The sequence below is a fragment of the Barbus barbus genome, assembly GCF_936440315.1.
Source record: "Barbus barbus genome assembly, chromosome: 2".
Taxonomy (NCBI): Eukaryota; Metazoa; Chordata; class Actinopteri; order Cypriniformes; family Cyprinidae; genus Barbus; species Barbus barbus.
Window position 1 is genome coordinate 30,583,428 of NC_136730.1, and position 12,917 is coordinate 30,596,344.

The 12,917-nt window shown below is 37.5% G+C and overlaps 1 protein-coding gene across 1 annotated transcript; it reads left to right on the forward strand.

Moving 5' to 3' along the window:
• Positions 1 to 695: 695 nt before the first annotated feature.
• Positions 696 to 1,356, forward strand: cartl (cocaine- and amphetamine-regulated transcript-like; the record flags this gene model as incomplete). Its single annotated transcript, XM_079432557.1, has 3 exons — positions 696 to 824; positions 1,045 to 1,119; positions 1,249 to 1,356. 3 exons carry the CDS (start codon positions 696 to 698, stop codon positions 1,354 to 1,356), a joined length of 312 nt encoding a protein of 103 aa, XP_079288683.1.
• Between the last annotated feature and the right edge of the window lie 11,561 nt (positions 1,357 to 12,917).

Here is a 12,917-nt window from a genome sequence, read left to right on the forward strand (position 1 = left end):
AATCCAGTGAGATTGTGTTTGCACAAGGAGTCTGACAACAGCCAGAGATCTGATCTGATCATCATCCAGTCTGTCTGGAATGACATGAAGAAACAAATAAACTGAGACAGACTAAATCCAGAAGAACTGTGGCAACGTCTCCATGATGCTTCAAGACCATCCGCACCAGTGTAAGCTTCTTCAATGAATAGGCTAAATCACGATAGGCTATTGTACCAGATAGGGTAAGTCGTGTCAATATAGGCTAAATGTCAAAATGGGAATACTGCTTCACCCCTCCCTTTCCTTATATAGCCTAATACATTAAATGTTATATTGCTATTCTATTCTATTCTATTCTATTCTATTCTATTCTATTCTATTCTATTCTATTCTATTCTATTTATGTTAGTATATGTAACAGCTGCAGTGCACCAGCAAAGGTACAGTATATGAGCGCATGCATGAGAATTACCTATTGAACATGCAATAACCTGCTTGTTTGTGCTCCAGTCTCAGCGTCAACAAAATAAATAGACTATCCTTTACCCAATAGCTGACCCGATATAATCCTTTAACCGAAGTCAGGGCGGGGCCTATCAGTTTATAAAAGAGCCAGTGAACTGTTAAGTAGTCCGTGTTTACTAAATTACCCCACCCTCCTCCACACCTCAGTGTGCTGTGACTGTGACCCGGCAGCTGACTGACTCAGGACCATGAAGAGCTCCGAGATCCTGACCGGGCTGATCATAGTCGGGCTCTTTACCGTCATGTGCTCTGGACAAACTTCCCAAGAATTCACAGATGACACACAGCTGTCCCAGCAGGAAATGGAGAACGAATTGGTGAGTAGGCTACCAAATAAAACATCTTTTTATATTTGTTTATTTTTCTTTGTAGCGTGCCTATATTTTTATATGAAAAGTGTGGCCAATTATCTGTAAAACAAACACTGAACTTGTTTGTGTTTACATTTAGGCTATATGTTAATATATTTTTATTCATAAATATAAAAATGTTTCATATTCAGTTGCTTATGGATAGCCTACTTATGTTTTTGCACAGGTCGAGGCTATGACAGCACTTCTGGGAAGATATCAGCCTCATTTGCCATCTTCAGAAAAGCGTAGCATTCCACAGGTACATTTCGCTCCATCTCTTTGATATCCTCATTTTCGTCATATTAGATGGTATTAAAAGTTTGCTTCAAAAGAAACTTGATTATGATCTTCACATCTGATCTTTCTTTCTTTCTCTCTCTCTCTTCAGTGCACCATGGGGTCCCGCTGCGCCATGAGACTGGGTCCACGCTTTGGGAAATTGTGTGAATGTGTCAGAGGATCTAACTGTAACTCATTTCTCTTAAAATGCATCTGAGTCATTAAAAAAGCAGCAAATCCATAATCCTTTCCTGAAGCTGTAAAGTCACGCACCTGAAAGAGGCAGTATAGGTGGAAATCTGTTTTCTGAATCACTTGTGCAAGGTCTGTGATAAGCATTCATCAAAATGCAGCATGACAAGCAACAGCAAAGCATGAGTTTAATGTGTTTATTCATTAATATTTTTAATGCTTGTCTTGTGTTATCAATAAACATGGATATTCTTCATCTTATTGTCCTCATGAATTATGCATCGGTTTAATACACCACTAACAAACAAAAATGAAAAAATATATATATTAGTATCAGTATTTACCAGTTCTGAAATGGCTTGGAAAGTAGCATTTAAACAGTTATTTCAGCAAATATTCAAACTGAACACAAGCAGCTGGATTATAAATTGAGGATGACAATGGAATGGATTCTTCCATATTGACTCAATGATAGTATATGTCTTCACCCACATATAAATTTAAGAGATGTACACATTTGTATAAGATATTTGTTTATTTTTTTTAGTGGTTACGTGAGTTCCAGTGTACTTAATTATATACCTCGATATTATGACAATTTTCTAATATATATATATGCATATAGCTACACACACACACACACACACCTTAGACAAGGATGTTCAGCCAGCAGAGGTGTTTCTCTTCAGACAGTGACGGGGGCTATACAAATTGGCAAGCTAAATGCATTATGGGCAATGTAATTCGTATTCTCACTGTGAACTAGATTGGAACATGCACCCCCCCCCCCCCCCCCCCCCCAATCACAAATCGATTTGCCGCAATATATGCAATAATTTAGTCTATCGAACATGAGAAGCATAAAGTGCAAAATTGCAAAAAGTGAATCACTGGCTACAGATGCACATCAGAAGTCAATGAACTAGAAAATTACTAATTTAAAGACCCTGTAGTTTCATTGCCTTTAGGAATAATAGTGATATTTATCCTGAATGCTTTCTGCCAAGACAATAAAATGATGTTAGTAGTTCACAGAATGTAGAGTTCACGGAATTTCAGTTCATGAGGGCATCCAGGCCTTAATGCTTGGGTTTAGTTTCTCTTGATTACAGTCAATCATGGTAAAACCCAGGGGTTCAATATAGTTACTCGGTACAATCTAGGCTCTGTCCCAATTGATCTAAACAACAATGCCCTCTGAGGTACAATAAAAGGTATATTGTTAGGCAGGTACAACATACCAGATATAAGATGGTATGCCATCTGAGACTTTCCTATTATATTATCCTGCTCAAATATACAATCAAGCTTGAACGGTATGGGATATTCAAGCAAACTAAGAGTAATACTTTAAAAATTCAACAAATAAACCAAATATGGTTATTATGACTCCCTGTGAAATAGAAAGTAAAAGGCATACCTTTATTTGAACCTTTCTTAGACACTTTGTGATGATGAATGATTAAAGATTCTAAGCTATTCTTCGGTGCTGGATGTTGTCATTTATGCATGACTTGCATTTAGCTTTATGACTTGTATGAGGCTCTGTAACAAGACTAAAGCGTGAATGTTTCCCTGGAGAAAACACACAGTCAATATATTGGTAGTTGAGAGTGCAACATTCTTGTCCATTTCGTGAAATTGTCCCCTCGAGATACAGTGGTGCATTATTTAGGTGTCCTGTGTTATATTATATGGACTCTGGCACTTTAATGACCTCTAAATAAATATGTTTAACCTGTTAGTCATGATCCAAACCACTGAATTATTCATTGTTCCAGTGTTTCATTGAATAATATTATGGTGTAATGCTAAACTCGCTTCACAGTTGTGTTGTTTTGTTCCTCAGTTTTCATGCCTGTAAAGGTGGTGGTTCAGGACATGAAATGAATAGATGCTTTTAATATATTTAAATGCATATTTTATTCACTGTACAATGATGGTTGTGCAGAACAATATTTCTTGAAATTGCATTATATTAAGTACATTTACAGTTTGATTGCACAGTATACGACATTTAACATAAACAGTGAGATCTGATTTACTCTGACATGCTAATTACATTGTTTAACCCATAATGACCGAGGTGATTACTTGTTTTCAGCATGCTTGTTGCTCATAACATTTCTGGCAATCTGATTAAACAATACAGTTAATGCCTTTAGAGAAGCCTGTTTGCAATATGTTATTAAAAATATAAATATTTTGCTATTTTTTCATCACTTTTATTGTGACAGATGCTTTAGTGTTGGGAAATATGTCTGTAATATTATTAAACTACCTGTGAGCAGGAAAGGGATTTTAACTAGACCTCAGCATCAATATTTCTATCACCGCACAATTTCTTACATCGCTTTTCACAGGCTGTTTAATACAGCATGAAAATGATCCATCACCAACAAGGGATTGCAAAAGCACATTCTTTGATTCATAGAAGCCAACAATATTTATAATACATTGCATAAGCTGAGAATTGGGAGCATTTTGGTTCTTTGCACACACTACTTCATCAAAACAAAAGGATTTCAGCTGCATGCCTATAGTTCTTTTATTTAACATTCTTTATTGAGAAAACACAAATTAAATGCTTTTCTTTGTTTGTTTAATTACTTGGACAATAACTAATGAGTGGTAACTCACTATTCTGTCAGCTGCTAACTGCAGTTTAAGATAGATACTATTCCAATTAATTTCAACATACTTTACTGGTGTGATTGCTCTAAACATTGTCCAAATATTAGTGCACACAATAAAAACTGTGACAGAGGGGGGAAATCAAATGAGCATTGGTAATATAAATAATAATAAAGAATAATAATTCAATAAACTTTCAAAAAGACAGTAATGAACATTAAGAATATTCTGTTACAAATAATAGAAAATATTCTGGTACAGCTAACTATTGAAAATGGAGATCATAGCAGTAATTGGTTTCTGAGAGTGTTCAGCTCATTTGAGTCCTGCTGTGATAGATGCTTGATGACTGTCCACCCTCAGTAACACCTGCATTTGATCTTTTTCTGAAGGTTTTCTGACATGCAGAATGAAGTGGGGAAGTTTTTCAAAGTATTTCTTTCTTGTATAATGAAATGTATGGCAGTAGGAGAACGTATGCTCTCTGTATCAACCTCACTGACCCTTTCTTCCTTTTGAAACCATGCTTGTCAGTTTCTGTTTTGTTTTTTTTTCAGTGGCCAGACTGTGATGACCTCTATTTAGTGAGGATCTGTCTGATAGTGAAGAGATATTTTACCCTTCTATTTGAAGCCATAATAGTATGTATGTGTGTGTGTACATGTTCAACAAAACAAATTACAAATGTTGTATGTATTCAAAATGTGACATTATTAAATCATTCTAAATCTAGTATTGATCTCTAGGTGGTTAATTTAGCCTGTAGGATACTGTAAGCATTGTATTGTTTTGCCTCTGAAATTTTGGTATAAAATATATTGTACTGCCCATCACATCATTTGCAGCACAGCATGTACAATATGAGACCTTTTTATATATGTTTTTACAAAATATTGTTTCCCTCATTGCATAATTCAAGTTAAATAACATGAAGTACTTTGTCCTCATAATGAATCTAATAACTAATATCGTTTTTAATTTGTAGGCTATTCGTTATTTTCTTTGAGCACTAGAGGGCATTATTTGTTTACTTATATTGTCAACATCGAGTCTACCCTTAGTTCTATGATTGCATGTAGTCCAGTCAGATTAATAATGTTTCAAATGCTCAACAATACCTAATTTATAAAACAAAGATATTACAGAGCCTCCTTTATACATAAAGAACATAATGAGATGTTTGTCTGACCCTTAATAATGTTTGGTTTGAGCGAAGGAACGGACAGTTCCGAACTGCATTCAAATCATCCACATTTTCATTTTCAGTTTTTTTTAGCCTCCACAAACGCTATTCAATGGGTGAATAGCAAAAACAGTCGAGATCTGATATCCGGCTCATAATTCCATAAAACGTATAATTATGAAATTGCAAACATCAGAAGCGAGACATTCCAGCAGGGGAAGATAACACAACACCGCTGTACTCTTCAGAACTGAAGCCATCTCTTCCAGTGTCTTTATCAGTCCTCGGCGGAGGGAAGCAGTTAGTGAGAGACTGAGTGACTCATTAAGTCTGCAATAATCAGCTCACTTCTTTAATTATTTATGCTGTGTAATTACGCTTCTGTGGAGCTGATGGAGGAGTCTGGCAAAATGAAGAAGTGCTTTTTTTCAAATAAATGCTCATTGGATGATGGAAACTCAATTTAGTGATGGAGAATGTTGCTTGACGTGATATTTGTGTGGTGGGTTAATGAACAGCTTCCTTGAGTCACTTAAAGAGATGCTTGCAGTCCATCTAAAGGCTGCTCGGCTAACACTCATCATTCTGTCCCCTTTGAATCTTGCAGATCATCTTCCTTCTGTGACAAGTCGCCCAAACCTGTCCTGATTTCTTCCTGGCTGCTGTGAAGATGACAGTAACCTTGCTTTCAGAAGAGGCATCTGAGGCTCACTGGTTCTGTCTGAGAGAATATTTACATAGAGAATATTTAACACATTAATATTTACAATATAAAATTTAAATATTGTATAAATGTATATATGCATGTGTTACTTATATAAAGGCACTATATAAATATTTGTAAATTTAGTTATGTGTGTATGCGTGTGTGTGCATATATATATATATATATATATATAATTCAATGTGATTTTTACAGTTTCATTTTTAAGCAAATTTGTTTTAAAAAGTCTTTATATAAACGTAAATTATTATACTAACTAAAATTATACTTATTTAATTCTATAAAACAAACAAAAAATATCTAAAAATCTGCTTATAAATGTGTGCACACACATATTTATAATTACATATACAGAAAAGGTCTATGACACAGCAGATTTCTTGGAGAGAAGAATTCCTCTATTAATATTTAGCATAGAAGTCACCCAAAGTTCTTCCTTTGAATTTCTTGGCATTTTCTGTTCCCCTCTGCCCACTATTCTGTTATGTTGGCGTTAGCTTAAAGATGTGAAGCTTTTGTCTAAAAATGGATTTGAAGAGAGTGGGTGGAATGGAAGTGGAGTTGTTAAGCAATATTATAAAGCTTAACGCCACACACACGATAGCTATACAGTGCAATTACGGAGATAAGCAACTCCTCATCAGAACAAATAAAGCTTTGTAGGCAGGGAAGAGTAGAGGCAGATTTTTCAAAGACCCCTAATTACCTCACAATGACGCACAACAACTCAGACTGCGGACCCTGGTATGTGCAGACAGCCTTTCTAACAATTTTGTGAATATATCACTGATGCTTTTTGCCCCAAGCAGAAAGGTGTGGATGTAGAAAAGCATTCCCTTTCTGTATTTGAAGTGAAACAAGGACAATTTGGTAGAACAAATTACAATATGCATGTGACAACGTCAGTTAAGAAAAACATTTTAACAAGACAAATGTCAATCCCATTAAAGTCAACAACGCTTGTTCATTCTTCAAGGGCTACACGCTGCTGTTTTGATCCCTCAGAAGCAAAGATGTAAATGGAAGGGTTTAATTATTCATCAACTTAAACAGAAAGCATGAAAAAATTATTAAAAGACAGATGATTACATATGTGCTCAAGATCCCCTACCAAACCTGCAGGAACAGAACGTTGCACAGTGTTATTTAAAGAAGCGTATCGTACCCTTAGCTTTGCTCTGTGTACTTTTTCCCTTTAATCTTCTGCGTAGGTATGACAGGCCGAATACAGACTTTGCAATCAAACAAGCTTGTTCACATCTGCTCCTCTTGTTTGGCTCTTATTTATCATTCTTTGCCTCATCCAGACCCTGAAACACTTGAATTGCTCTTTTGCTTTGTGCTTGACCATCTCATTTGGTCTCTAGAGAATATCTCTGATAGAGGTGAGACAGGTCAGTTCCAGTACAAATAGGCTCTTGCTGCTGTACAGCTTGCATAATAATAGCTATAGTGATTCTAATCCTGAGTACATGACAACACTCTTCGTTGACAGATCTTGAGTGAATCGTCTTGTAAGAAACCCAGGACATTGATGGATGCATCTGTTAAGGAAACACACTAACAGGCAAAGCTTCTGCTGTTAGCCTAATGACTGACGTAATCAGTGGACTGGAGTGTGGCCGTCACTGACACATGAGATAATCTTTGGTGCACAATGAAGTGACCTGATTCTGTGTCTTTCACCAAGCTGACATCTAATATTACCCACTGGCCACTTCACAGCTTGATTAACTGACTCGGCTTTAGGATCTCAAGGCTGTCTGAAGTGCAACTGTTTGGCTTGTGTTTTGGGTCTGAGTGTTGACCCCCTCCCTATGACATAATGGGGGAGTCTGTGTTTTGCACTGACAAAATGAGGGTCTGGCACTAACAAGGCACCTCTGGCGCTGTGGTAAAGTGTTACAGCCCTCCGAGTAATTGAACAGTGCAGATGTAGATCTTTCCTCTCTCTCGGTTATCGAGCCCCCTGTTGCGACTCTGAAGCTCTAAAACTGCATGTTTTTATTATAACAGGTTTAAACCTTTATAAATATATATTATAATCTTTATATGACTGCCTTAGTGTCACGGTGCACACACAAGGAGGTTACAGGAACACACAGACGAGGATGTAAACTCAAAATAACAGTCTTTAATGACTCCAAACAAGGCAGGGCAAGACAAGGCAAGGCTGACACAGACAGGAACACCGGGGAGTAACGAGTAGACCAGACAACACAAAACTGAACAGGCAGGAACTCAAATACACAGGTTAATGTCTAAAACACCGCTGAACAGAATAAACTAATAATCACATAAAACAAGGACAGGAAACAAACCAAATATGGACGCCAGAGGTGGGAACGCATGACACACACGACAGAGGACTGACATAAATCCCCCCTCCTGGAAGGCGCGACCCATGCCGTAACAGTTCCACTGGGGAGGGGGGGGGGGGGGGGGTAGGCGCTCTGGAGGACCCTCAGGATAGACATGGACAGGATCACAGGATGGGGACCTCCAGAGCAGAACAGACAGAACGGAGGCCATGGTGGTGCAGGGAGCTCAGGAGGCCATGGCAGGTGGTGCTTGTGGCCGTGGCCTCGTCCCTCGGCCAGGCTACCCCAGCCAGAACCTTTCTACCCCCCCAGAAAATTTCCATGGGGCAGCTAGGGGGTATCAGGAGCCCTCCGGGGCTAAACAAACAGGACAGAACAGGACAGGACAGCCCTCTGGGGCTAGACAAACAGGAACAAGACAGCCCACAGGAACCGGAAGCCCTCTTGGGCTAGCTTGGAAGCTGAGGCTTCTTCTGGGCATGACAAGGAGTCAGGGGCCCTCACAGGGTCCCTCAGCAACCACCTCCACTTCCATGACAGGTCTGTTCTTCTGTCATGGTGCACACACGAGGAGGATACAGGAACACGCAGACGAGGATGTAAACTCAAAATAACAGTCTTTAATGACTCCAAACAAGGCAGGGCAAGACAAGGCAAGGCTGACACAGACAGGAACACCGGGGAGTAATGAGTAGACCAGACAACACGAAACTGAACAGGCAGGAACTTAAATACTGGTACACAGGTTAATGACTAAAGCACAGCTGAACAGAATAAACTAATAATCACATTAAACAAGGACAGGAAACAAACCAAATATGGACACAAGAGGCGGGAACACATGACACACACGACAGAGGATTGACACTTAGCATGAGTAGCGAGAGGGATTTTAGTTTTATACAGTTCAACAAAGAAGAGTAACTTACATTTTAGACAGAATACATCGTCTAGTTTTGCTTCACCAACAAAGTAGTTACACAGTGGTGTTTCGTTATTGAAAGAATCTGTGTTTTTCAATGACTTGTTGAGGGAATGATTAAATGACTCACTCATAAAGACAGCACCACAATACTTACACTTGCAGTCTTTGCAATTGGCCAGTTGTCTACTATTTCCTGTGTATTCAAGTGGGCATTAAAGGGTTAGTTCACCCAAAAATTTAAATTCTGTTATCAATTATAAAACCCTCATGTCATTCCAAACCCATAAGACCTTTTTCATTTTCGGAACACAAATTAAGATATTTTTCATTAAATAGAAGCAACGGAACTGAAACGTTTAGTGGCCCAGAAACGTAATAAGAACATCGCTAAAATAGTGGTTCAACAGTCATTTTACTTCTTTGCGCACAAAAAGTATTCTCGTAGCTTCATAATATTTTGGTTGAACCACTGATATCACTTGGACTATTTTAATGATATCCTTACTACTTTGTGCCTTGAATATGGCAGTTCTGTTCCTGTTTATGCAGGGTCAGAAAGCTTTCGGATTTCATCAGAAATACCTTAATTTGTGTTTTGAAGATGAACGAAGGACTTTTTAAGATTGTAAATGTACTTACAGCTTTTGATTATCCAACGGGACCTACTTGCACCATAGTTCAAAGTTTTTACAGAGCTTTATTTAGCTATTTTGATTTCTAATACTTTGCACTTTAAAATGTCTGAACTCTAAATGTTTGTTCAGTAGTCCCTATGACACAATTTAGTAAATGTGATGCTGCTAATTAAGTCATAAAAAGCAGTTACAAATACTGTACAAAACATACTCATCTCTGCACCAATACAATGTGCAACTCTTTACGTTTTACTGCCAAATTAGCAACTTACACTAGAAATTTCAAAATTTGGGGCACACGAGTTCCTGAATGTGATGAATGATGGGGTAAACTTGAAATAGACCTAATCAATTCTATCATTCCTGATTAAATCAGTGTTTTGAATTAATTGGTTGAACGAGCGATTCAATGACTCAATTATATAAACACTTGTTGCCACCTACTAGCATGATTATACAACCTGCAGAAAGCTTCATTGAAAAATCACCACTATTAATGCACAGATTTCTGTTATTACATATAATATATAATGTTTATAATACTATTTTTATTCCTTCCAATCTATTTTAAGCATTCAGATCATCATAACAACTGCTGATGACTGGCTGGAGAGTCATGAAAGAACCTTCATGGTAGGTAAATGTGACTTGAATCCACCAAGCTGATGTGACACAAGTATGTCAGGTCTTAATTGACTTATAATTTTTCAACATTAGAGAGGCAATAAGGCCGTAATGCACTTAACTTGATCACCTGAGGGAAGAGGGAAATCACACACCCACACAAAATCAATTCCAACGCAGGGTCTTTCCGGCTCAAGTAATTTGACTCTCTCTGGAGGATTCATAAGGTAGAAAAAGGGTGGGAGGTCATCGACATGCCAGCCAAAGGAGAAAACAAACATCTTTGAACCAAAACAAATGTTCCAGGATCTTAGAGTTCGGAAGAATACTTAGATAAGTCAGGAAGATAATGAATTCCGATCTCTCCCACACAACACTCCTGCATCGTCTTTGAGATTTGCCTTCAAAGCACAAAACCCATCTCCTTCCTCACTGCATATCCAAAAAACCTCCTTCAGTGGCTCAGGAAGCTTGTTTCTAGAGGCCAGTCATCTTAATGGGAACTTAAAGGTGAGAGTTTATTATTAAAAGATGTCAGGCTTCCTTTGTTGTGGCTGTTTGGCAGAAGATATGTTATTTCCTCAACTTAAATCAGAGCCAAACCTCATTAGAGGGTGGCAAACCTCTGCCACACTGATGCTTATGAGAAGTCTACTTCAACTGCCAGTGTGTATTTTAGGTTATGTTCCTTTCAGCCATTCTCACACTTGGTCTGGATTTGACACCCTGTGGCAATCCTGTCCTATCCAGTAATCATCTTTTCAAAAATGGTCTACACTGTTTTGACAGGAATGACACCCTCAGGACCTTATTTTAGCAGTGTGGGTTCAATGTTATGCGAATAATAACCGTGAAAAGCGAAATATTTTGCAGGTGTTAAACCATTGACATGCGTTGTTATGCATATGAACTATCTGCCTGCACAAAATTGAATATTTTTTCTCGGAAGAAGATAAAAATAGATTTGATGTGAGTGGTGAACAAAACTACCCCGACAGTGGTCGTATTAATAAACAGGTAACCGTGCTGAGGAAAAAGTTTCTGACAGGCAATAATACATGTTGTAATTGGAATGATATGACTCATGCAGCCCACAGGGCAGTCAGACGGACCTGGTTTGATTCCTGCCTCTAACCGGCAAAAGATCCTCATGAAGCAACTAAGACCGGATCAAAGCGAGGTTTGGCTTTGCATTAATCAGCAGGAAACAACAAATAACACATTCTGTGCCTAGAATAGGATTAATCAACAAAAATAGACAAGCATCTTTTATAGCAGCCACTTCTAAACTAATTTGTTGGCCATAGAAAATATATGAACTAACTCCATTCTTGTGTACAGGACACTGCAAATAAGAAAAATTGCATTTTTTATTTTGTCCTGGTCTTTTGCAGGTTTTCTTTTTGGCAAGCTACCGATGTTCCTTTTTCAATAAAGGCAGTGCCTGCTACACAAAAAGCTGACAAACCTGAGATGAATGCAAGCAGGACAGCTGGCAAAGGGACACTTAAGCTTCACCAACTTTATCTCAAATGTGTACATTCTTCCATCACTAAAAATAAGTATTATGGGCATCCTAAACTTAAGTGAATACAGAAAAAGTGGGCCTCTATCAAATAATTTGTCATTGAAATTGTTTAAATAAAAAAAAATGTAAATAACTACATTAATGTCATCCATAGAAGAGCGAGTGGGGTAAATTGTCACATGGGGATTTTTATAAAATTTTTTATTCTAATTATTTAATATACTAATTTCCCATATTACCATAATACTTTACTAAAGCTGTTGGGTAAGAAGCGAACACAGTATTTATATTTGAACTGAAACTTATAAAAATATGTTCTCTGAACAACATTATTTTCATAAATTGCAGGTTTGGCAAAAAGTGATGTTTCAAATGTCACATTTTGCTGTTTTATTTATTGTTTTGTGTTGAAAATACCCAGTTTTAACCAGATTCAGTCATATACATTTTCTCCCAGACTGTTGGCTGGTTCTAACTGGCTTTAGGCACTTTTAATGGTTTAATGTTTGAATAACTATATACCACATTAGTACTGGTGGAAATGTTCAAAAGCGTTTTGTAATTTCCAATATATAAAGTAATTTACAAAAATAATCCTGATGTAAACAGTGTTATAACTAGCCTCATCTTCCCTTTTCCAAAGTGGATCTCAAATCTGTTTTTTTTTTTTTTTTTTTTTTTTATGTATCCAACTTGACTCAAATAAAATCCTGCTTAAACAATCAAAAAACAAAATCATATAATAATTTGTAAACATTTTCAACATAAGACTCGTTTTCCTCCCCTCAGACGTCTTTCTGTCTTGTTTTGGACATAAACTCGCCAGTTTTACGCAATGAGTCATCGTTGGCGTCCTTATTACGCATGGCCAAAAATCAATGTGTAAGGTGGAGCAAAAGAAGGAGCGAATGAGTGGTGTGCCAGTGGAGCAGATATAAGGTGATTGGACCGCGGGAAGCGAGTGTTCACTTGAATCTCAGTGCAGAGGACGCGTTCAGTTTTGGCTGTGACC